The 26,176-nt window shown below is 45.4% G+C and overlaps 1 protein-coding gene and 1 pseudogene across 7 annotated transcripts; both read right to left on the bottom strand.

Moving 5' to 3' along the window:
* Positions 1 to 10,194: 10,194 nt before the first annotated feature.
* Positions 10,195 to 11,194, bottom strand: LOC104671296 (annotated as a pseudogene).
* A 2,690-nt stretch (positions 11,195 to 13,884) lies between these two features.
* On the bottom strand, positions 13,885 to 21,936 carry NME6 (NME/NM23 nucleoside diphosphate kinase 6). 7 transcript variants are annotated; one of them, XM_010374716.2, is made up of 7 exons: positions 21,735 to 21,935; positions 20,787 to 20,990; positions 18,825 to 18,921; positions 17,142 to 17,244; positions 16,536 to 16,575; positions 15,488 to 15,648; positions 13,885 to 15,216 (listed from the first exon to the last, which is right to left on the bottom strand). In XM_010374716.2, the coding sequence occupies exons 3-7, from the start codon at positions 18,912 to 18,914 to the stop codon at positions 15,050 to 15,052; spliced, it is 561 nt and encodes a 186-aa protein (XP_010373018.1). In that variant the 5' UTR covers positions 18,915 to 18,921; positions 20,787 to 20,990; positions 21,735 to 21,935; the 3' UTR covers positions 13,885 to 15,049. The 7 variants fall into 7 exon arrangements, with proteins under 7 accessions (XP_010373018.1, XP_030792447.1, XP_030792452.1 ...); XM_030936587.1 differs by having other exon boundaries at positions 21,678 to 21,935; XM_030936592.1 differs by lacking the exon at positions 21,735 to 21,935 and adding an exon at positions 21,661 to 21,677.
* Between the last annotated feature and the right edge of the window lie 4,240 nt (positions 21,937 to 26,176).

A 26,176-nucleotide genomic window follows, 5' to 3' on the forward strand; every position in this document is an offset into this window, starting at 1 on the left:
GAGTGAGGTGAGAATCAAGATCTCCACAACTGACTCCTGTGATTCAGATGCTGGGTCCCATGGTAAACCTCTCCAAGAAAAGAACCGGCAAGGGTGGAGTGAGACTTGGGCATTTATAATGAGTCTTCAAGGGATCATGGGCTCTCAGAACCTTAGAACTCAGGACTTGTGAATCCTGCATAACTCCTGGAGAACTGAGATAATGCTGGGTTCAGATTAGGAATCCGGGGCTGCTCGCCTTTGGGGGAAATGAATCCCACTGTTCACCCTGACTTGGGTGATTCAAGGGCCCTGATTCCCCAGGGCCATGTTTGATTAAGAAGAATAAGCCCGGCCAGGTGCGGTGGCTCATGCCTGTAATCCCAGCACTTTGGGAGGCAAAGGCGGGCGGACCACAAGGTCAGGAGATTGAGACCATCCTGGCTAACACGGTGAAACCCCATCTCTACTAAAAATACAAAAAATTAGCTGGGCGTGGTGGCGGGTGCCGGTAGTCCCATCTACTTGGGAGGCTGAGGCAGGAGAATGGCGTGAACCCAGGATGCGGAGCTTGCAGTGAGCCGAGATTGCGCCTGGGTGACAGAGCGAGACTCCGTTTCAAAAAAAAAAAAGAAGCCCAAAGGAGAGGTTGTGGAATGATGAATGCATGGGTGGGAGATGGTTAGATGAGGGTTTGAACTTGGAGATTCCAATTCATGGGGGAGAATTTTGTGTGATGGGAGCCTGATAAATGAGAAAATCTGTGAAATGTTCTAATAGATGCTGGGAAGAGGTATCTGTCTTTTGAAATATCCAAGCTTTTATGGATTTCTATATTACCACTTGTTCTCAAGCTGAATCTATACTGAAGATTTAAAAAATCTGGTATATCTGGGCCAGGCACAGTGGCTCACATCTGTAATCCCAGCACTTTGGGAGGCTGAAGCTGGCAGATCATTTGAGGTCAGGAGTTCGAGACTGGCCTGGCCAACACAGTGAAATCCCATCTCTACCATCTGATCTGTTCCCAAGCAAAGAAGAGAGACAACCAAATATATGATGTTGGTAACAATAGCATGCCTGTCTTGTAGATGAGCGAATAAAAACAAATGTAGATAACTTGGCCATGTTCACACAGCTAATAAGTAATGGTACTTGGCTTTAGCCTGGGATTCTGGAAACATCTGGAGTTTGGGTCTGAGGGGTTGTTCTGTTCAATTCCTTGTCCCCAGGCAGCCTGGTCCTTCAAATTCCTCTGGTCTCCTAAAATCTGACTAATTCTGGCCAGGTGCGGTGACTCACACCTGTAATCCCAGCACTTTGGGAGGCCGAGGTGAGTGGATCACCTGAGATCAGGAGTTTGAGACCATCCTGACCAACATGGTGAAACCCCATCTCTACTAAAAATACAAAAATTAGCGAGGTGGCTGGCAGCTGTAATCCCAGCTACTCAGGAGGCTGAGGCAGGAGAATCATTTGAACCTGGGAGGCAGAGGTTGCAGTGAGCAGAGATCACACCATTGCACTCCAGCCTTGGCAACAGAGTGGGACTCCGTCTCAAAAAAAAAGTCGAATTCTGATACAAGCAAGATTTAGGTGTCTGCTACACCAGACCCATCTCCAGGGACCTCTTATGTGAGATTACAACGTGGCCTATTGATATTTTCCAAGCTGGAAACCTCTATGATAAGGCACTGCAGAAACAGTACCTGGTGAACATTTGTACTTCTTATCCCTAGAACACTGGATCCTTCCAGCTTAGAATTCCTTGTTACTGGGGACAGAGTGGGGAGAGGTTTCTACCAAAGAGCACAGGAAGTGTCTGCTAAACTAATGCTGTTACTAACTTGGCCGTTCTGGCTTTCCCGTGATGGTAGGCTGGCAGGAAAAGGGAGGAGCCATTATACTTACATAGGTCATTGACCCTGATTATCATGCATTGGTGATGTTGCTACTCAAGTTTATTTGAACCCAGGAGGTTCTGTGAATGCTTCCATACCCAGGCATAACCATCAGTGGGCACTTGCAGCCATCACAGCTCTCTATCAGGGTAAGTCAGCTAAGGCATCTGACCTCTTGGAAGTGAAAGTCTGCGTTTTCCTAGGAGGTAAGCATCTTTGACCTGTAAAGGCTGGCTCTGGGGGCAGGAACTATAATGTGGTTGGTAAAGGAGGGAGGTAATAAGAATCAATTATGGCTTCAGGCCCAGTTGTAATGATGGGAAATGTTATCTTTACCACTAATCCACTTACGTTCAGTTTTAAGTAGAGATCGTGGCTCACTGGGTTCTTGCCTGGCTCTGATATGCTGAGCTACATGCAGAGCTGGCACACGGGCAGACCCAAACACAGGCAGGGGAGGATGGCACTGGACAACTTTTAGGCCCCATCTCACGTCCTTTTGGCTCACATTCCTACCCTGACCATAGCTGCACTCAGGTGAAATCAAAGACCTCTTCACCGTTTCTCTCTTGCTCCTTGAAGGAGCTTCTCTGCTGATGCAGTGTGGGAAGCCTGCAAAAGCCCCTCAGCCTTTCTGGCAGTAGGCAAGTCTGGGACTGCAAACGGGTTAGGTCTCCCTGGCAAATCACTGACAACGGATGATGGAAACCAATGGGCAAACAACCAGCCTCCTAGGCTTTGGTGGCAGACAGAGGACCACCAACTAGATTGAAGCCCATTGCCCACAGTGGTAACCAGCTCAATACCCTATGCTTGGGATGGCCTTCCCTTCTCCTTTCTTTTATTCTTTTAGTGTCCCGATGCCTGTTTTCTGATTTCCCTTCCTAAAATAAACTACCTATACACAAGTTGCCATCTCATGCTCTGCTTTTGGGAGGCCCTGAAGTGTAGTGTATTAGTCCATTCTCATGCTGCTAGTAAAGCATACCCGAGACTGGGCAATTTATAAAGAAAAGTTGAATTGACTCACAGTTCACATGGCTGGGGAGGCCTCACAATCATGGCTGAAGGCAAATGAGGAGCAAAGTCATGTCTTACATGGTGGCAGGCAAGATAGCTTGTGTAGGGGAGCTTCCGTTTATAAAACCATCAGGTCTCATGAGACTTACTCACTATCACAAGAATAGCACAGGAGAGACCCAACCCCAGATTCAATTACCTCCCACCAGGTCCCTCCCACAACATGTAGGAATTATGGGAGCTAAATTCAAGATGAGATTTGGGTGGGGACACAGCCAAACCGTATCACATAGACACAAGAGCTGTTAAAGAGACAAGTGTAAGCCTGTGACTCCTGGGACCACTAAACCAGAGGAAGAGCGTTCACCTGAATTATAATTTGTGTTGGGAGGGTTCCCTTTCAAATTTATATTCTGTGGGAACTCATAATCTCAGTTGTCTTCTTACTCTCCTGTATCCTCTGTTCCTCTCTTTTGGCAAAGAACTAGAGCCTATAAATCAATTTATGTTTTACCAGTCCTTCAAAATGTCCATAAGCTGCCAAATTTCCCTAAACTTGATATATTTCTCCTTAAGTCACAATCAAACTTAAGGAAACAGTCTATACTCATTGTCCTTGTTTCCTTAAATCCAAGTTCTCCATTTTATTGCAATTTTTCACTTACAGGATCATCTAAAATTTGTGGGTGAGGTTTCTTTACATTGGAAATGTGTAGGGAAACCCCACCTGGAGCATCCAAAGATGGGAAAGAGTTGGGGGTCAGAGCCATGGATAAGATACAAACGTCCCAGATTGAGACTATGTAGGAAAAACATGTCTAGTGTCTGGGAAGAGATGTTATTTTGGGAGAGAGAAAAAAGCCACTCAACTGTGGTTGCACTGCCAGAGACCCGGTTACCACCCAGTCATCCATAGCACAGAAAGTCCCCCACTCACAATGGTTTGACTTCCATTTTTCAGCTTTATGATGGTGTAAAAATTTTATGCACTCAGTAGAAACTGTACTTAGAATTTTGAATTTTGATCTTTTCCCAGGCTAGCAACATGCAATATGATACTGTCATGATGCTGGGCAGCGGCAGTGAGCCATAGCTCCCAGGCAGCCACACATCACCAGGGTAAACAATGGACACTACAGTTCACTGTGCTGACTGATAATTTTGCCCAACCATAGACTAGTGTAAGTGTTTTGTTTGCTTTTGTGGCAGTGTCTCACTCTGTCACTCAGGCTAGAGTGCAGTGGTGCAGTCTTGGTTCACTACAACCTTCTCCTCCAGGGCTGAAGCAATCCTCCCATCTCAGCCTCCCAAGTAGCTGAGACTACATGAACGTGCCACCACACCCAGCTAATATTTTTTATTTTATTTTATTTTTTGGTAGAGACAGGGTCTCACCATATTGCCCAGGCTGGTCTTGAACTCCTGGCCTCAAGTGATCCCCCCACCTCAACCTCCCAGAGTGCTGGGATTATGGGCATGAGCCACCATGCCTGGCCTAATGTAAGTGTTCTAAGCACGTTTAGGTAGGTGAGGCTAAGCTATGATGTCCAGTAGGTTAGATGTATTAAATGCATTTTTGTCTTACAATATTTTCAATTTAAGATGGGTTTATCCGGATGTAACCTCATTTTTAAACTGAGGAGCATCTGTATTACCTTTGTAGAGACAGGCAAACCTACAGGAAACCTAAAATTCCAGTCTTGGCCCACAGTTCCCAGGCCCATGAGTTACAAATCTTCAATGGCTAACCAGAAGACAAACCAACCCAAACTACCTGCTTCTGTAAAATGCTCAAAGAGGGATGGGAGGAACTATCTGCTCTCCCAGGACCTAAAATAAGAAGTGTAAAGCTTTAGGAAGAGACTGACATCCCCATTTATAATGAGAAAACTTTGAATCACAGAGGTTTATAAATGACTGAAATGCTTTTCAGAGAGATTATATCTTACCCTTCTCACTCCCAATGCCAGAATTCTCTGACTCAATTGCATGAGAATTCTGGCCTCTACTTTTGGGGGTGGGGGAACTGTTGGAATTTCTCAATTTTAATCATTCTTGGTTTGACTCAAGCCTCCAGCCCCAGCTCTCTTGAGCCGCACACCCTCCCTGCCTTACCCTGCCCTCTGCCCCTTTGGAAATTCTCCTTAGTCCCAGGCTTCTCGCTCTGAGAGACTCAGCCAATCTTGGGCCTCTAATCCCATATTGTAGCTGTGCACGCTATTGAGCTGGGCTTTCCATCTGAGCTGTCAAGGACCTATTGTAATTTTTTAGAAATAGAGTTTCACTCTGTCATGCAGGCTGGAGTGCAGGGGCATGAGCATAGCTCACTATAGCCTAAAACTCCTGGGCTCAAACAATCCTCCTACTTCAGCCTTCTGAGTAGCTAGGACTACAGGTATACACTACTACACCTAGTTAAATTTTCTTTTTTTTTTTTTTTCGGTAGAGACAGGGTCTCACTATGTTGCTCAAGTTGATCTCAAACTGCTGGCTTTGAGCATCCTTTTGCTTCAGCCTCCCAAAGCACTGGGATTACAGGTGTGAGCCATGGCACTCAGCCTAAAGAACCTATTTTATTAGGGGATTTGATGACTCAAAGTTTCCCTTTCTGCTAGTCTAATATTACAGTCAGTCTTATAAAACAGCAATGGTGTACTTTGGCTATGGTGCTGTGGCTGTGGTCTATGTTCCCTGGGGTGGAGGGTAATAACAACAAAATACTCCTCTATGGGGGTGCTGCTGTAACAAAATACCCGACACTGGGTAATTTACAGAGACAGGTTCTTGCTATGTTACTCAGGCTGGCCTCAAACTCCAGGGCTCAAGCAATCATCTTGTCTCAGCCTCCTGAGAGCTGGGACTCCAGGCATATGCCACTGTACCCAGCAAAAATTTCTTAGACTGGGAAGTCTAAGATCAGGGCTCCTGCACCTGGACGTGAACCTGGATCTTTGGCTTTGATGTTGGACCTTGTGTGTGGATATGAACTTTGAACCTGCACCTTGGAACTAAACCTCTTACTTGGATTTGTTCTGCATTTTGGAACTCACCTTAGACCTGAACCTTGGTCATGAAATGGATCTGAATCATTCTTGGGTCTTGGACATGGGACTCATTCCTCCATCTGTATCTTGGACTTAGGACCATGATCTGAATCTTGTAAACTGACTTGGACTTTGGACTTGGACCTTGGACTAGAATTTGTCCATGGCTGTGGACCTCATATTTGGTTCTGGATCTGGACCTGGTCTTAGATGTTGGACCTAGATGCAGGCCTTGATTTGATTTGGGACATGGACTTGGTCCTTGCACATGGACCAACACTGAGTCCTTGGAACTGTATCTTGGACCTTGGATCTGAAATTTAAACCTGGAGGTGACCTTTATTTCTTGTATTTGACTTTATAACTGGAAATTCAATCTCTACCTGGATCTTGGACCTGGATCTCAGACCTTGCTTTTTACTGGGCCATGGATCTCACCTTAAACATGGAAATTGTACCTGGATTTGGACCTTTGACTTGGACCTGGATCTGGACCTAGGGATAAGATTTGGACCTCACTTGCAAGTTTTGGTAATGAAATTTTCCTTTGCTCCTGGACCTGTATTCTTTGGACCTAACCTTCAGTCATGGATTTGGACCTTAGACGTGACCATCAGACCTTAGAGTTGAACCTAATTCCTGGTCCTCAGTCCTATAACTCAGAATGAATTATGCATAACCTTGGACTTAGATCTAGATCTTAGAGCTGAAACTTGACCTGGTACTGGATATTGAACCTTGGACTTCAGACATGGATTTAATCTGGGCCTTGGGATGATTTAAGATCTAGAAGTGGACCTAAAATTAGACCTTGGACTTCTGTGCCTGAGCCTGGACTTTGGAAGTGGACTTTGGGCCTTGTAACTCAACCTTGAACATGAGCCTCAAATGTAGACTGTGGACCAGGCGCAGTGGCTCACACATGTAATCCCAGCACTTTGGGAGGCTGAGGCAGGTGGATCACTTGAGCTCAGGAATTCGAGACCAGCCTAGGGAACATGATGAAAACCTGGCTCTACAAAAAATAAAAAAATTAGCCAGGCTTGGTGGCACGCACCTGTAGTCCCAGGTACTCAGGAGGCTGAGGCAGGAGGATCTCTTGGGCCCAGGAGGCAGAGGCTGCAGTGAGCTGAGATTGTACCACTGCAGTCCAGCCTGGAGGACAGAGTGAGACTCCATCTCAAGAAAAAAATAAAAATAAAAATAAATAAATAAGAGAAAATACAGCATGTTTGTAAGATCTGTCTCTTGATGATCCAAGAAAGAGAGGAAATAATTGCCAGAGTAATGCCTTGAGTAGGTGGGAGGAGACAGGATCTTCTGCACAGATTGGGGTAGCTTTAAATAGGAACTGGGAAGGTTTGCCCATTGTTCATCCTAACAAGAAGGAAGCAGAGTACATAAGCACAGATGCAGATAGGTGGCTGAATATGGTCTTAGGAGTCTGGAAAGTTTCTCTTCTGGCTGTTTTTGTTACCCTCCTGAAATAGGAAGTAAGGTCAACAGCTGGAGAGCGAGGAATGGGGAGGAGGTGTTGGAGGTTTGAAGAGAAAGGAGAATACATGAATATATCTAGGCAAGTGGAGGAGTGGATGGTCTAGGAAGACATGGGAGACATGAGAGAGGGATGTAGAAGGGACTATGACTTAAGAGTAAGATTTGCTGATTTAAGATTTTCTTTTTTAGCTTAAAAGTAAGAGTGTGGTGGCTCATGCCTGTAATCCTAGCACTTTGAGAGGCCGAGACGGGTGAATTGCTTGAGCCCAGGAGTTTAAGACTAGCCTGGGCAACATGGCAAAACCCTATCTCTACAAAAAATACAAAAATTGGTCCAGCATGATGGAGCATGCCTGTAGTCCCAGCTACCTGGGAGGCTTAGGTGGGAGGATCACCTGAGTCCGGGAGGCAGAGGTGGCAGTGAGCCGAGATCACACCACTGCATTCCAGCCTAGGTGACAGAGTGAGACCCTGTCTCAAAAAAAAAAAAAATAAAAAGAATTTAGAGATGGAGGAATTCTAATAATGTCAAAGATTAGAGTATGGATACTATTCATTACCATTAATAAAGGACCAATATGCCTGGTACTATGCTGGGGTGACAGGGATATAGGCATGAAGAAAACAGCCTTTGCACTAATGAAATTTGTTCTCCAGGCAGAAGGCCCGATTTTAAACAAATAAGCTATGAGGCTGGTCTGAAAGTAGTGAATTATCTCAATTGTTCACAGTCAGTTACAGGTTGAACGCCTTGTTCTACTCTTTCCCCCTTCTCACTACTGCACTTGACTAGTATTTAAAAAAAAAAAGATAGGAATCTTGACTTAATTATAATGGTGGTACATGTTAGGAAGAGCATGATACACTGTATGACAGAGTACAGAACTGGGAGAACCTAGTTGGACTGCAGGATGTAGGAAGGCCTTCCTATGGAAAGTACATTTAAGTTGGGACCTGAAGGAGAAACAGGAAATGAGCCAGGCAGGAAGTGGAGGGACCTCATGGGTAACGACCCTAGCAGGTAGAGAATGTCCATCAAGCCTCAGCACTAGGAGTAGGTGAGTGGTGAGAGGACACTGAAGGGTGCTGTGGGGAAGTGCTGGTCTTTATTCAGTGTGCAGTGGAGAGTTTTAAATGGGGATGACCTGAAGAGATGGACATTAAAAAATAATTTTTTTTTTTTTTTGAGACAGAGTTTCGCTCTTGTTGCCCAGGCTGGAGTGCAATGGCGTGATCTCAGCTCACCGCAACCTCCTGGGTTCAAGCGATTCTTTTGCCTCAGCATCTCGACTAGCCGGGATTATAGGCATGCACCACCATGCCCGGATAATTTTGTATTTTTAGTAGAGACAGGGTTTCACCATGTTCCATGTTGGTCAGGCTGCCAACCTCGACCTCCTAAAGTGCTGGGATTACACGCGTGAGCCACCACACCTGGCCTAAAAAATAATACTTTTTTAATGCGTGTGGAGAGGTAGATTGAGAGAGGGGATGGGTAAGTGGAAGAGACAAGTTGGGAAGCTTGAGAACCAGCAAGAGATGAAGGTCGCTTGGGCCAGGATGGAGCAGTGGATATGGAGAGCAGCACACCACACACATCTGAGAATGATTTCAGACGTAGGTGCAGGACTCAGTGTTTCCCTCCCTCTTTCCTCTTAGCTGCTCCTCCCTTACTGCTCCCGCCTGAGCTCACAGATGCCCCACACCTACTGTCTTCATCTGAAAACCTGTGAGAAAAGATTATTAAATCTAAATTTTGGAGTGGTTACACAGCAATACTGTAGCAATAGGTAACTAATGTGCACAGCTAAAGATGGGGGTAAAACCAACACATGTTCACAATTGTTCAGTGTGACATTAATTGTAATAGCAAAATTTTGGAGACCATTTAAATGCCTGTTATTGAACAGATTATGGTATGCCCACACATGGAGTATTACACAGCTGTAAAACACAGAATAAAGAAGACCGTTATGAGCTTATATGAAGTGACTTCTAGATGATATTTTAGGGTTAAAGAAAAAACAAAGTGCAAAAGAGTATTATGAAGGATGTTATCTTTTGTGTGAGGAGGAAGGGGAAACATACATTTTTTCAAAAAGAAATGTAAGAAGGGTAAACCAGAAACAAATACAATGGATTTTTTTTTTTTTTTTTTGAGACAGGATCTCGCTGTCACCCAGGCTGGAGGGCACTGGCACAATCACAGCTCGCTGCAGCCTCCACCTTCCAGGCTCAAGTGATCCTCCTGCCTCAGCCTCCCAAGTAGCTATGACTACAGGCATGTGCCACCATTTTTATTTTAAATTTTATTAAAAATTTAAATATTATTTTTTACCTGAACTACACAGATGTAAAAAATTATTTTATTTTTCTAAAAAGATGCAACAAATTACTTCTTACTGTAAATGACAATTTACAATTGTATAAATTTATAGGTTACAAAATGATGTCATAATCTGTGGCTACAATGTGGAATAATTAAATCAAGCTAGTTAACATATCCATCACTTCAAATACTTAGCTTTTTTTTTTTTTTTTTTGAGACGGAGTCTTGCTCTGTCACCCAGGCTGGAGTGCAGTGGCCGGATCTCAGCTCACTGCAAGCTCCGCCTCCAGGGTTCACGCCATTCTCCTGCCTCAGCCTCCCCAGTAGCTGGGACTACAGGCGCCCGCCACCTCGCCCGGCTAGTTTTTTGTATTTTTTTAGTAGAGATGGGGTTTCACTGTGTTAGCCAGGATGGTCTCAATCTCCTGACCTCGTGATCGGCCCGTCTCGGCCTCCCAAAGTGCTGGGATTACAGGCTTGAGCCACCTCGCCCGGCCAATACTTAGCATTTTGTAGTGAGAACATTTGAAATTTACTCTTAGCAATTCTGAAATGTATAATACTCTACTAACTATATTCACCACACTGTGCAACAGAACTCAAAAAAATTATAAAATGTATTCTTCCCGTTGGAGATTTTGTACTCTTTGACCATCATTTAAATTTTTTAAATGCAATAAAATATCAATTTCAAAACAGCACGAAAAATTGAGTGTGTTTAACCATACTCAGCTGATAATAGGGCAAATGAGTTGAACAGAATAACATTCTATTGCATGTTTAATGAACTGGCAACAAGAGAAAGTTGGTGGAAGAAAGGCAGAGGAACTTGGGCAAGAATTAGAACCGAGGGGCTCCATAATCATCTGACATCAGTTCCTATGTTCTATCTGTGGTTAGAAATGTACGTGAGAGGAACTCCAGGAATCTTAGGGTTCTTCTTTTAAGGTCCCAGGTTTGTGGCTACGCATTTATGCCGAGTTACCCTCTGTGCTAAGCGGTCATCTGCATAGATTCCCTCCTGTGCATGGTAGTTTGGTAATCGTTCAAATTTCGGATCCTTGGCGATCCTTTAAGTCACTTGGTATTTCTGCCCCATTTTCTCAGTTTCAGCCATTACACAATCAGTTATACAAGGGATACACCTGGCATATAGACAGTTCATCACTGACTGCAGTATGTCTAGTTTGGCTCTAATGGAAAAGTTGGTAACACTGGAATCAAACAGGATGTGGTAAAGTAGACCCAGCTGTGTAATATATTGGAAAAATAAGCAGGAAGGGTATTGGGGAACTTTTCTTTCCTTCAGCATGCTGGGATATTTCTTTTCTTTTTAGGTGTTTATCATTTTATTTAAGCCTGTGATATCAGAGACTAAGCATTCGCTTCCTCGTCAGACTTCCTTGTTTTCTTTGCTCTCCCATGCTCATGTCATACTCTTGTTTTTTTTTTTTTTTTTGAGATGGAGTCTCGCTCTGTCGCCTGGGCTGGAGTGCAGTGGCCGGATCTCAGCTCACTGCAAGCTCCGCCTCCCGGGTTTAGGCCATTCTCCTGCCTCAGCCTCCTGAGTAGCTGGGACTACAGGCGCCCGCCACCTCGCCCTGCTAGTTTTTTGTATTTTTTAGTAGAGACGGGGTTTCACAGTGTTAGCCAGGATGGTCTCGATCTCCTGACTTCGTGATCCGCCCGTCTCGGCCTCCCAAAGTGCTGGGATTACAGGCTTGAGCCACCGCGCCCGGCCCATACTCTTGTTTTTTAAGACAGGGTCTCACTCTGTCACCCAGGCTGGAGTGCAGTGGCTCAAACTGCAGTGAAGCCTCAACCTCTCAGGCTCAAGCAATCCTCCCACTTTGCCTTCCAAATACCTGGGACACAAGCATGCACCACCACACCCAGCTAATTTTTTAACTTTTATTTTTGTAGACACAGGGGTCTCACCATATTGCCCAGGGGTCTCAAACTCCTGGACTTCAGTGATCCTCCCACCTCAGCCTCCCAAAGTGTTGAAATTACAGGCATGAGCCACCGCGCCCAGCCTATTTTTACTTTTTATGGAGACAGGGTCTCACTATGTTGCCCAGGCTGCAATTGGTTTGCTATAGGGAATGTTTTTTTTTGTTTGTTTTATTTTTATTTATTTTTTGAGACGGAGTCTCACTCTGTCACCCAGGCTGGAGTGCAGTGGCGCAATTTCGGCTCACTGCAAACTCCACCTCCTGGGTTCAAGCGATTCTCTTGCCTCTGCCTCCCAAGTAGCTGGAACCACAGGTGCCTGCCACCACGCCGGGCTAATTTTTTGTATTTTTAGTAGAGATGGGGTTTCACCGTGTTAGCCAGGATGGTCTCAATCTCCTGACCTCATGATTCGCCTGCCTCGGCCTCTCAAAGTTCTGGGATTACAGGCGTGAGCCACCGCATCTGGCCATCTAAACTTAATTATCTCCCAAATGTCCCATTTCCAAGTGTCATCACATTGGGGGTTAGGGCTTCCACATATGAATTTTAGGGGGATATAATTCAGTCCATAGGCTTGTTTTTTGGTGGACCTGGGTGCTGGGTGTGGTCATTACCATTGGAGTGTCATTGCTCTCATGTCAGTGCAAGGGACTATACGTACCTACATACATACAGAAACATTTACATCTATCTCTATAGATTGAAAAACGAGTTCACACTGATATCTCCAATTCGACACCACAGGGTTTATTCTAGTTTTCTCCCTTTCCATATTTATGGGAGCCAGGTTTTTATGAGACAACTATATTGGGAGATAATTCTGTGTCTCTCGTGCTTCTGGGTGTCTCGTGAGCTGAGATGTTGACAGATTTTGTTCCAGACTATTTCAAGGATTTTTTTTTTTTTTTTTTTTTTTGAGATGGAGTTTCACTCTTGTTGCCCAGGCTGGAGTGCAATGGCGTCATCTTGGCTCACCGCAACCTCCGCCTCCCAGGTTCAAACGATTCTCCTGCCTCAGCCTCCCGAATAACTGGGATTATAGGCATGCGCCAACATGCTTAGCTAATTTTTGTATTTTTAGTAGAGATAGGGTTTCTCCATGTTGGTCAGGTTGTTCTCGAGCTCCCAACCTCAGGTGATCTGCCCACCTCGGCCTCCCAAAGTGCTAGGATTATAGGCGTAAGCCACTGTCCCCAGCTATTTCAAGGATTTTTGTATAGCAAATGGCCTTAGAAGACAGAGATAGTATCTCCCCAAGATTGTGGTTCCTTAGCAGTGATGCAAACCTGCTGTGTGTAACACTTTCCTGGGCCTGCCAGTGTTGCCCTGTAGGACTTGGAGGGCAAGTGGGACCAAGGCTAACACACTGCCTGCTGTGCCCTGAGCAGTAGTCTCTGCCCTGAGCAGTAGTCTCTGCCCAAGTAATCTTGTGTTTGCTGCCAGCACTCATGAAGCTGGCTCCCTAACACAAGAAGTTGTTGAAAGTTCTGCTCAGCTTCTTAGCCTCTCAGCTGCCTCTTCCAGAATCAGCAGGTGCCCTTATGGGAAAAGTGGCTCTAAGTCCCAGGCTCACTTCTCTGAGTTTCCTTCTTGTCCTGAATTTTGGTTCTATGTTGCCAGCTGATGTTTTAGACAAATGCTGTTTATATTTTGCACAGCTTTTCTAGTTGTTCTCTATGTTCAGTGGGTCCAAATTTCCTGGTCTACCATTAGTGAAAGTGGTAGATGGTGAAGGGAATTTTCAACTCAAAGGTTTCAAGGCCACCAAAAAGAAAAATACACATGTACTGAGAAAGAAAAGTCAAGACCTGTCATAAGAAGTATCACAGGTTTCTTAGGTCACACACATACCAAATTGACCCATATATTCCTGAAAATAAACAGACTGTCTAGTGCCCCAGACCCCTCCTATGGGTACCCTATTTGACCTTGAGGCTTAGTTCCAAAGCCAGCTACATCTTTTTTTTTTTTTTTTTTTTTTGAGACAGAGTCTCGCTCTATCGCCCAGGCTGGAGTGCAGTGGCCGGATCTCAGCTCACTGCAAGCTCTGCCTCCCGGGTTTACGCCATTCTTCTGCCTCAGCCTCCCGAGTAGCTGGGACTACAGGCGCCCGCCACCTCGCCCGGCTAGTTTTTTGTAGTTTTTAGTAGAGACGGGGTTTCACCATGTTAGCTAGGATGGTCTCGATCTCCTGACCTCGTGATCCACCCGTCTCGGCCTCCCAAAGTGGTGGGATTACAGGCTTGAGCCACCGTGCCCAGCCAGCTACATCTTTTGTAAAAGCTTTTCCACCCTATCTCCTTCACCTCCTCACCCAGCCAAAGGAAACCTTCTTTCCTCTGTTCTCCCACAGGAGTTTATACCTGTTAGGGCACTTCTCCATCTCTGCCACATGTTGGCTGATTACCGAAATTCATAATTAGCAACTTGAGAACCCAATCATATCTTAACCATCTTTGCATTTTTCAGCATGTCTTGAATAGAGAATTTATGAAAATAAATGTTTGCATAAGCTGATAAAGGAGATGAAGAAAAACGTGGAGGAGAAAACCAACGGTGTGGGATCAGAAAATCCAAGAGAAGAGAGTGTTTCTGAAGAATGAAGCAATACTGAATGCTGCTGAGAAGTCAGAATGATGAAGCCTGAAAAGTTTCCTCTAAATGTGGCAGCATAAAGGATTCAGGAGAACACTGACTTTTATTGAGGAAGACAAGCCAAATGTTGTTTGGAGTCACTGCATTTTTTAGGCAAGTCAATTAGACAAGCTTTTTTTTTTTTTTTTTTTGAGACAGTCTTGCTCTGTCGCCCAGGCTGGAGTGCAATGACGCAATCTCGGCTCACTGCACCCTCTGCCTCCTGGGTTCAAGCAATTCTCCTGCCTCAGCCTCTGAGTAGCTGGGATTACAGGCGTGCACCACCACGCCCGGCTAATTTTGTATTTTTAGTAGAGACGGGGTTTCACCATGTTGGTCAGGCTGGTCTCGAACTCCTAACCTCATGATCTGCCTGCCTCAGCCTCCCAAAGTGCTGGGATTACAGGCGTGAGCTACCGCACCCGGCCTGGCAAGCTTCTTCTTGAGAAAGGATGAACAGTTCTCAGCAAAGAGGAGTCATCATTCTTCTGAACCACCATGAACATTCCAGAGAAGAGGTAGATAGAAAGCTAGATTCTGGAGGATGTGCTACAGTGAGCTAGGCCCTCAGGCAGGTGGTGGTGCCCAGAAGAAATGGCAGTATGAGTCCAGGCTCCCCTGGTCCTAAGAGAATGTTTTAGACTAGACGTCTAGGAGAAAAGTCCAGGCACTGTCTTCATAGACCTGCATCAGGCTGGTCCTAAGTCTCCTGTTCCAGCTACATAGTGGACACCTCCCTCTGGACTATAGCACACAGGGCCACAGCGCAACTGGGGCTCTTCCTCTTCATACCAGCGCTGTTCACTGAAGTCAGGGAAGAAGGCTGCAATCTCTCTGCTGGCTGAAACCACAGAGTCTGTAAGGGGAGATAAGACAGAGAAGGGGTTCTCACATGGTAGAAGCAAGAGGCAGTCATAATCAGGTTCAGAATCCTGAGCCTCTACTCTGCCTGCCCCTTCAGTCCTGGGGCATGTAAAGAAAGTCCACAGGCCACATCTGCCAACATGGCTACAAAGACCAGAAACACAAATGGAAGAAAGCTCATTGGAGGGACCTGGCTGTCAACTCTATCACACAGCCTGCCCGCTAACCCCAAAATATCCTATGGCTATGGACGGGGGACTCACCCGAACCGTGGGTGGTGTTGCGGGTGTCGGTGAGGCCGAAACTCCCACGAATGGAATCTGGGGCCACATGGCGTGCTCGGAACACTCTGGTGGGTCCCATGAGCGTCCTCCAGAGCTGGATGGCATCCTTGTGGGCAAGGATGTAGGCTCGGATTGGCCCGCTGTGAACAAAACAAGCAAATGTGAGGAATCTGGCCATCTAGACTAGGAGGGTGTGCTGTGAACAGGGCCTGAATAAACATACACTCTATAAGAGTTTTCCTGCCTTTCCAGCTGAGCACCAATGCTGCTTCAAATAGGAGACACGGAGCCCCTGCTGGTGTACATAAAGCCTGAAGAGATCAGCAGGGTGGCTATGCAGCATTCAATGGGACTTTGCTAAACCACCACAGGACAGGTGCCTAACAGGTCAGCATTGGCTCAGTGACAGCCCAGACCCACGTTTCTTCAGACTTGACATTGATTACAACTTTATTTTTTGAGATGGAATCTCACTCTGTTGCCCAGGCTGGAGTACGATGGTGCAATCTCGGCTCACTGCAACCTTTACTTCCCGAATTCAAGTGATTCTCTCGCCGCAGCCTCCCGAGTAGCTGGGATTACAGGCACCCACCACCATGCCTGGCTAATTTTTTTGTATTTTTGTTTTTTGTTTTTTTTTTTTGAGACAAAGTTTCACTCTCTTTGCCCAAGCTGGAGTGCAGTACCACGATCTTGGTTCACTTCAACCTCCGCCTCCCGGGTTCAAGCGATTCTCCTGCCTCAGCCTCCTGAGTAGCTGGGATTATAGGCACCTGCCACATGCTGGGCTAAGTTTTTGTAATTTTAGTAGAGACGGGGTTTCACCATGTTGGCCAGGCTGGTCTCAAACTCCTGACCTCAAGTGATCCACCCGCCTTGGCCTCCCAAAGTGCTGGGATTACAGGCATGAGCCACTGTGCCTGGCCTGATTACAACTTTAAAGAACGGCAGTGAAATGAACAAATCCATTTAGGGGCAGGGAGATTTGCCTCAGTGGATAAAGATGCTGGAACCAAATTATAAGTACCTGGCCATGAACTCCACCAGCCGCTGATAGAAAAAACGCCCTGCAAAGAGAGAGGACCTTCATCAAGATACCTTCATCCTGGTGCCCAAGGCAACTTTCTGTACTTCTACCTCCTTACCTAGAATAAAAATTGTTTTAGAGAAAAGAACAAGCACCTTGGAGTCTGACAAACCTGGGTCTGAATCTAAGGTCTGCCACTTACAACCTGCGTAGTTTTGGGTAAATCATTAACCTCCAAAACTTGGCTTCCTAATCTGTGTACGAGGGATACAATAACACTTACTTTTTAGAGTTGTTGGGAAAACTGAATGAAAAAATGAGCATGAGGACAATGTCTGACGGTGAAAATTCATTCACTGTGTGTTAACTACTGACATCAGGACATAAAACTAAGTTTCTGGTTGGGACTACACGGTAGAACCCTCCTTGGGAAAAAAAGATGGATAATCATGAAAAGTGTGTGTTTTAAACCAAGATTTTAGAAAACTGGCTGCAACTGTACACGGTTGGTAGGTCAGAGAGCCTGCCATTGTGTTCCAGGTAAAATCTCTCTTACTGGCCTCTTCGGATTGAGGCACCTTCCATTCAGAGGACTACTGATCCTACCTTCGTGCTCTTGGTAAAACTTCTGGCAGTCTTCCTTTCTCCACAGTAGTTCTCTCATTCGTACAATCAGGAACTTGTTGCTTAGAATCTGCTGATGAACAGCCTGAATAAAGACCACCCCCAAAATAAAAATCAATCAGGAGACTACAACTGACCAAAAGAAACCATGAGGACCACTTGTTGCTCAGGACTTGAGGGTTTGTCCCACTGGAGGGTGAGAAGACGAGGTGGGGTTAGGTCAAGACCTTCAGTCATGCAGCTACAGTGTGCACCTTGGGTGAAAGGGGATAGGATGCACTGTCTCTACTTTTCTATACCTGTAGCCCCTTGAGCTCAAGACCACAGGACCCACCACTCAGACCATTGTAAAAGTCTTATTAGTGGTCCTGCCTTGAGTTTCTCTCACTCCCTCCAAACCATCACACTTGATAGATGAGAAACTCTGTAATTAACGTGTCACACTCTGATCAAGTGTTAAGTAGTTCCTGTTATTCAAGGAACGAAGTGCAACCACTTTAGCCCAGTGCTCAAGGTCATACTTTCCTTGCTCTGTACCAATTCTCCAGTCTCACCAATCCAGGCTGCCTGCGGCCCTCAGACCCATCACATGCATTCCCTCCTCAGCATCTCCCTTCTGTGCAACACCTGTCCTTCTCCTGGCACTAACCAAAGTTTACCATTCCTTTGAGGCCCAGTTGAGTCCTGCCACTTCCAGGCTCCCATTCCTGACTGCCTGGATCTTCCTCTGCACCACAGTGGGCTTACTTAGCAGTGCTACTCCGTTAGTATTTATTAAACTGTGGTACGCAGAATGTGAAAATGACCCCGAGCCCCACCAAGATTTCCCACCCGAATCTCCAGGACTGTGAATATGATGCAATATGATTATGTTACATTATATAACAATAGGGATTTTGGAGGTATAATTAAGTTACTCATCAGTTGATTCTGCTGTAATCAAAAGGAAGATTATCCAGGTGGGCCTAATCACATGAGCCCTGTGGGATTAGAATTGTGAAGGCTCAATGCCAGGCATTTTCTCTGGCTAGAGGCTGAGGAAGTCAGATTCAAAGCATGAGGATTCGATGCACTGTAGCTGTCTTGAAGATAGAGTGGGCCATGTGATGAGGGATGTGAGTGGTCTCTAGAAACTGACAGGAGTTCCTGCCTGAAGGCCAACAGAGAAATGGCAGCCTCAGTCCTTCCATCTTAAGAAATCAACTCTGCCAACAACCTGAATGAGTTTGGAAGTGAATTCTTCCCCCAGACCCTCCAGATAAGGGCCTGGTCAGCCAATACCTTGACTTTGGCCTTTTGAGACGTTAAGCAAACAACTCAGCCAAGTCTATGGACCTCTAAACTACTGAACTGTGAAGTAACAAATGAGTGTTGTTTTAAGCTCTCAAGTCTGGAGTAATGTGTTATGTAGCAATAGAAACGAACACATATACATTGTCCTGAGATTTGGTTCTATTATTGCTTTGGGTCCTTTCTTATATTTTAGATCTGCCTCAAGTCTCCAATAGATTCTTAGCCTCCGCAGGTCAGAGTTCATGGCTTCTAGCTTTGCCTCCACAGCATCCAGCACAAGTCTGTGTTGTCAGTCACCATAAGTGGCCTGATGGCACCTGAAGTGGTGGCAATTCCCAGGGCATGTGGTAGAGGCTTAGGATTCATTCTTACCTCCAGAATCAGTGGATGGGCGACTGCATCAGGCTTGATCAGGGCTAGAGTGAGCTGGAGCGCCTGAGGGCTTCGCAAGATTGAGGCCATCTCACTCCTGCCATTAGAAAGCTGTATTAGGAACCCTTCAGGACTGCACTCCCAGCCTTCCCTACATTGAAGCCATGAAGCCTTGCAAGCCAACGTGTGCTCTCACTCCTGACACTCATAAAGAACCTGACAGTTTCATCTTAAAGCCATATACATTATTTTATTTAATTGCCCATTTGGGCTCATGGGATCAAGGGAGGGGAGTGGTAGAGGGAGCATTCAAGTTTCCCTGTGGAGTATACAATCTGGTGCAACTGTAAGCCTATGAAGGAGTTACCCATTCAAAAGAAACTCAAGTTTAAATACTGTCTCTGCCAATATCCCTTCCTAACTTCCTTTTGTATTTTACAGAGGATTTGCAACTTATACTCCTCAACAGCCTATCCACAAGGGTATAATCTCTTAAAATCTTCCATCTCATAGTGCTCTCCTGTTAAATCTAGAATTGGAATATTGATGGACAGGAACTGAGGTGCTGCCAGGATACCAAAAAGTCTGCTGGATAAACACCATCTCTATTCTAATATTATGGAGAGATCAGGATCTCCTATGCCCAAATCAAACCTGTTAATACACTCAGCTGTCCTCAGTGGCAAGACCTGTCAACACACAACTCCAATGTCAGGAACAAGTCATAACCATTTTGCATTTGAAACAGTGCCTGGCACAAAGGTGCTTGATCAATTTTATTTACTAAATAAACCTATATAGTCTTAATTCTATTCATCTTTGTATTCCTAGTGTCTAGCATGGTGTAAGAGCTCAACATTGTAGAAATGATATAATGGACATAAAAGCATTTTATAAACTGGACTAATGGGAATTTTGAGGTCTTTTCCAACTGTGAAATCTGAGTTATATGTGAGAAATTGATCACCTCTGCAGGAGTAAAGACTTTGTCTCAAAATCTTATCTCTATTATCTCTCATTTGGCCATGTGTAGTGGCTCACACTTGTAATATCAGTACTTGAGGTCAGGAGTTTGACCTGGGCAACAAAGCAAGACCCTGACTCTACTGTGTGTGTGTGTGTGTGTGTGTGTGTGTGTATAAAGTCTCTCATTTGTCAATAAATACAGAGAAGGCTTCCATGAACACAGGCAGGGACAAAGTCTAGACAACATTCTCATTTATCTTATCCTAAAGCCTGTCAATCATGTTAAAGGTGGTATTAGAATTTGGTGCAAGCAAAGAAATTATGTCATGGTCTCCTCTATTCATGTCCTTTCTACAGTTTTCAAGCTGATTTTCCACTCAAACCATAAAGCCACGCCCAATCTAACCAGCACAAGATCAGCCAACCCACTCTCCCTAATGCCACAGGTGGTAACATGTCATTTTCAGCAGTTGTCTACAGAGACGTCCATGACACCTCCCCTCCCTCACTCTTCATATCCACACAATCACTAACTTCGGGCAATTTTCCCTACCTAATATATCTCAAAACCCATACCATTCTCCAATCCTCAACTACTATCACCGTAACTTTAAGACATCATCATTCCTCTCTGGACATCTTGACAGCCTCCTCTTTGGTCTCCCAGTTTCTGTCCTACCAACCTCTACAATCTCCACACAGCAGCCAAAGTGAACCAAACATGCAAATCTAATCATATGGTTCCCCTCCTTAACCCTTTAAAGGGCACCCTGCTCTTAGAATAAAAACCAAAATCCTTATCACGGCCTCCCAGGCTCTGCATGATCTTGTGGTTCCCCACGTACCTCTCTAGCCTCATCTGGAACCCCACACTCCGTAAGTTTCTCTGGCTCCAACCTCATGGGCCTTTCAGTTTGGAAAGACCTTCTGGCTTGACAGCCTTTGTGTGAGTTTTCGCAGTCCTGAATGTGCTTTCTCTGGTTGCCTCCTGCTCACCTTAATGATCTTAGCTCACTTCCTGTTGTACTTTCTCACAGCTCCTTGCAAGTTTCCTTCAGTTCCATCTTCTCCACCAGAAGGTGTAAGAAGTACCTAGCACACCGCTGGCTCTTAACAGTATCTGAATGAACCAATGAATGCATCTGATCCAGCTATTCCAAGGTCAGGCTGCGAGGGGTTCTCCTAGCAAGAACACGCGGCCTGCAGGGAGGACATGGTTCCTTTATTAATGCAGCTAAGTTGTGGCGCTCTTCACTCTTGGTTTACAACAAACGGACACGTCGAGAATCCTGTTCGACTTAAAGGTGACTCCATCAGAGAATTAAAAATTTTAGGCAGGGCTTGATGTCTCACGCCTGTAATCCCAGCACTTTGAAAGACCGAGGCGGGCGGATCACGAGGTCAGGAGATCAAGACCATCCTGGCGAACGTGGTGAAACCCCGTCTCTACTAAAAATACGCACACACACACACACACACACACACACACACAAATTAGCCAGGCGTGACGGCGCGCACCTATACTCACAGCTACTAGGGAGGCTGAAGCAGGAGTATTGTTTGAACTCCGGAGTTGGAGGCTGCAGTGAGCCAAGATCGTGCCATCGCACTCCAGGCTGGCGACAGAGCCAGACTCCGTCTCCAAAAAAAAGTAAAGCTATCGGTACATTGCCCCCCAGCACTAGAGCGGGCCACCACTCGGATTCCTGGAGGGCGGCGGCCCAGTCCTAGTCCACCCATGCACCGCCCGGATCCGCGCCTCTACCCCTGTGGCCACGCCCTCCAGCCCCCCCCCCCCCCCGGGGTCACGGCTTCAACTCTCGACCCAGCCCCCTACTTCTCTAGGCCTACAACCGCGCAGCCCTCGTACCCCTGGCCTAAGCCCACCCCAGATTCTAGGTCATTCGGAGCCCCAGTGCAGCGGAAGTCCGGCTCCGGGTTCACCTTGTCCTCCCGCACAGGGCCCGGCCACCAGGCGCCACGCTGGATAGCCTGCGGCTCCCGGGGTCCTTCAGGCGCTTGTTGGGCAGCCCTGCTCGGGGTCCTCGTTCGGTTGCGCAGCTAGGTCAAGCGAGGTGTGAGGAACCCTAGCGGGCAGCGGGTTTCCTAGGCGGGTGCACTTGCCGCGACGGGAGTGGAGGATGAAGCCGTCCTGGGCGGCGGAACTGGCTTGTGGGAACCGCCCCTCGGAAGCCGGCATGGGCGCCCTGGGCGGAAGGGAGTGCCGGGCCGGGTGCCGACGCAGTGCTACGCAAAGTGGCGGAAGCCAGAGGACCGGACGGGCCCGTTCAGGGTGGCGGGCCGGCGGGGCCGTTGCGGGCCAACAGGGACACCGACGGGAACCTTGCCCACCTTGTTATTTTCTATGCCTAGGGTAGTTCCTGGAACATGGTTGATGCCCAGTATTTGTCAGAAGTACGCGGAGGGCAAAGAACTTAAGCGCTCGATCGCGAGGGCACAGGCAGCCCTTCAAAGTCTTTTGAGCTTGGCACGAAGGATCGTAGCTAACTAATATGGGGGTTGATGAAGGAGAATCCTTGGCTGGAGCCCAGGTGTGCATAGGGCCTGAGGGAAGCAAGTCATAACGGCCTTTCACATGTAATTAGGAATCCGGGCAGCAGGTTGGTGGTTGCGTTACTCTGGAGTCTATTGAAGCAGACCAGGGTGAGGAGATTAGAACTGGGGGTGTTCCTGGTGTGTACTGGGATGTATGGAGAGGATGGGGACAGGGAGAATGGATCGGGGGTCACCTGTGGCAGGTGTGACCAGAAACTTGGTGACAGGCTTAATAAAGGTGGTAAAAAAAAAAAAAGTGTTTTGGTTTCTTGGAGTTTTTTTGAGGGAAATCACTGAGAATGAGAAGAGTGAAAATAAACGATAACTGTCATCAATTTAAAGACTTAACTTGCACATTTAACTGACTTCAGTGTCTGCCTACACAGGTATTGCCCTCTTGGAAGGTTTGTCCCCAACTCCTCATGGCTTCTCTCTCTGCAGCAATAAGAAGCCACTTCCCATTAGTTTCTTGATACCCAGTCACCTTTGGGAACTTCTGAGGAAAGTTTTTCCAGTCTCTCCAGAGACCCTTGCATTTCTTCCTTTTTTGTTTTGAGCCCTGACCACCACCCCCTACTCTAACCTTAACTCCTCTGATACTCAGTTCCAATCCTAACCCAAGCCCTAGTCCCTAAATTTATAACCCTTTAATCCTAGACCTGGTCTCTAGATCCTGAGGCCTTGATGCTTATCTTCTAACCTCCTAATCCCAACCTCTAATCCCTAAACCTCAACCCATGACCTCTGATTCTCAAACCCCAGGCCCCCAACCCTGACTCCAAAAATGACAACCCAGTACTTCTCCCTACCCTGAGTCACAGACAGAGGGAGCTGTAGCAGCTGAAACTGCAGTAGGCCAAAGGACCCAGTGAGTTAGCCAGCAAACTACTCTAAATACAAGATATGGTGGATAATGTGGCAAGCCTAAACAAATCTTCCTCGAAGATGAGCAACAAAAATCCCAGTCATTATGACTACACCTCTGTATCTCAACAAAGAGGCTTAAATCAGCAAGTCATCCCAGCCCCTGAAGGAAGAGAACAGTCCTTGTAAGTTGCAAAGCTCTCAGACAGAGGATATGGGTGGTTCAGTAAAGCCCCTGTTCTAGGACACAGCAAAAGAAACAACACAATAACCACTATGGCCCTGTAGATGAGGCCACAGCCAACATCGCCATCCCTGAGTCTTCCTTTGCAGAATGATCATCAGGACTCCAGAAGTCCCAGCAAACCAGTAGCAACCCAGCTGAACAAGAAGACAAGAACCCTATGTGAAGCCAAATTCCAGACAACTGATATAGATGGCATTCCAAAATCTGCAGCATTCCAGCATGTAACAAACTGCAATAAGTGACACAGATCTCTCCCCAACAGTCACCTTATGAAAAGCAAGGGGAAAAAAATGCTCCAATAAAATGGAGTCCCAGAATCCCTTCACCATCCCACCCTCAAACCCCTCCCCATTGCCAGGATGCTATGGCATAAGAGACAAAGGACAATTCACAGTAGTAATAAAAAACATTTACTAAACATTTAGAAACAGTACTGACCAGGTCCTCATTCGATGCTACGCTTATGTGAATTCTGTATGTATACTGTACTTAGATATAATTTTTAAAAAATTGATACTGCTAAAGCCTTGCTTAGATGGAAATTTGTAGCCTAAGATACATATATTAGAAAAGAAGTACTGGAAATTTAGTAAGCCTCCGTCTCAACAAGTTAGAAAAAGAGGAACAGAGCCTCAGAAACCTGTGGCACATCATCAAGCATATAATATTATTATTATTATTATTATTATTATTATTATTATTATTATTATTTTTGGAGACGGAGTCTCGCTCTGTCGCCCAGGCTGGAGTGCAGTGGTGCGATCTCTCCTCACTGCAAGCTCCGCTCCCTTTTTCAAATTTCTGAGTGATGATTGAATAAAGGAGTTCAGATCACATTCTAAGGAAAAATGTGGTCCCCAAAGATTCCATAGTGCCAGGAAATACTGTCCAGGCTCAACTATACACAACATTGAGGGTAATTTCTCAAAAACATTGTTATAAAGACTGTTTATTGTATATAAATTTTAATTTTTATGTGTACATAGTAAGTATACATATTTATATTATGTATAAGTAATTATATCATTATCCTTTGTGTTACAATCCAATTATACTCTTTTAGTTATCTTTAAATGTAAAATTAAATTATTGACTATTATCACCCTGTTTTGCTATCAAATTCTAGATCTTATTCATTTTAAAATATTTTTTGTACCCATTAACCATCTGTACCCCACCATTCCTCCCCCACTACACTTCATAGTCTCTGGTAACCATTCTTTTACTCTTTATCTCCATGAGTTCAATCATTTTAATTTTTAGCTCCCACAAATAAGTGAGAACATGCAAAACTGGTCTTTCTGTGCCTCGCTTATTTCACTTAACACAATGACCTCCAGTGCCACCCATGTTGCCACCCATGAGAGGATGTCATCTTTTATGACTGAATAGTCCTCCATTGTGTGTATGTACCATTCATTCATTCTTGATCCATTCGTCTGTCAGTGGACACTTAGGTTGTTTCCAAATCTTGTCTACTGCGAACAATGCTGCAATAAACATGGGAACACAGTTATCTCTGATACACTGATTTCCTTTCTTTTGGTGATATACGTAGCAGAAGGATTGCTGAATCAGATAGTTCTGTTTTTAGCTCTCCAAGGAAGTTTTAAAATGTTCTCCATAGGCACCGGTTGTACTAGTTTACATTCCCACCCACAGTGTAGGAGGGTTCCTTTTTCTCCACAGCCTCACCAGCATTTGTTATTTGTTATTGCTATTCTTATTAATAAAAGCCATTTTAACTGGGATGAGATGGTATCTTGTACTTTTTTTTGAGACAGAATGTTGCCTAGTCTGGAGTACACTGCGCCCTCTTGGCTCACTGAAAACTCCACCTCCCAGGTTCAAGCAATTCTCCTGCCTCAGCTTCCCGAGAAACTGGGATTACAGGTCTGTGCCACCATACCTGGCTAATTTTCATATTTTTACTTGAGACAAGGTTTTGCCATGTTGGTCAGGTTGGTCTCAAACTCCTGACCTCAAGTGATCCACCTGCCTTGGCCTCCCAAAGTGTCTAGATTGTAGGCATGAGCCTCTCATACTACTATTGATTTGCCTTTCTCTGATGATCAATGATGTTGAACACCTTTTCATATACCTGTATGCCAGTTCTGTGTCTCCCATTGAGAAATGTCTATTCAGATTTTTTGCTGATTAATCAAATTATTATATATTTTTTTCCTGTAGTGTTGTTTGAGCTCCTTATATTTTCTGGTTATTAGCCTCTTGTCAGATGGGTAGTTTGCAAATGCATTCTGCCATTCTGTGGGTTGTCTCCTCACATTGCTGATTGTTATTTTTGTTGTGCAGAAGCTTTTTAACTTGATGTAATCCCATTTGTCCATTTTTGTTTTAGTTGTCTGTGCTTGTGGGGTATTACTCAAGAAGTCATTGACCAGGCCTAGGGAATTCTAGGGCAGAGATTCTTTGTCTTAGAGAATTTCTCCAAAGTTTTCTTATAGTAGTTTCATAGTTTGAGGTCTTAGAATGAATCCTAATACGTTTGACTTGATGTTTGTCTATGACAAGTGATAAGGATCTAGTTTCATTCTTTGGAACATGAATGTCCAGTTTTCACAGGAACATTTATTGAAGAGACTGTCTTTTCCCTATACATGTTCTTGACACCTTTGTTGAAAATAAGTTTATTATAGGTATATGGATTTGCTTCTGGGTTCACTATACTGTTCCATTGATCTATGCATCTCTTTTTATG

Source organism: Rhinopithecus roxellana, chromosome 1 (genome assembly GCF_007565055.1).
Source record: "Rhinopithecus roxellana isolate Shanxi Qingling chromosome 1, ASM756505v1, whole genome shotgun sequence".
NCBI classification, from domain to species: domain Eukaryota; kingdom Metazoa; phylum Chordata; class Mammalia; order Primates; family Cercopithecidae; genus Rhinopithecus; species Rhinopithecus roxellana.

Bases quoted from the DNA above. Each gene is read 5' to 3' on its own strand.
- NME6 (XM_030936585.1), bottom strand. The intron at 17,245-18,824 runs GTAAGAATGAAT...GTCTTTATTCAG, and splicing joins CCCATCCACTGATTCTGGAG to GCTGTTCATCAGCAGATTCT. The intron at 15,217-15,487 runs GTGAGTCCCCCG...CTCCCCTTACAG, and splicing joins CAACACCACCCACGGTTCGG to ACTCTGTGGTTTCAGCCAGC.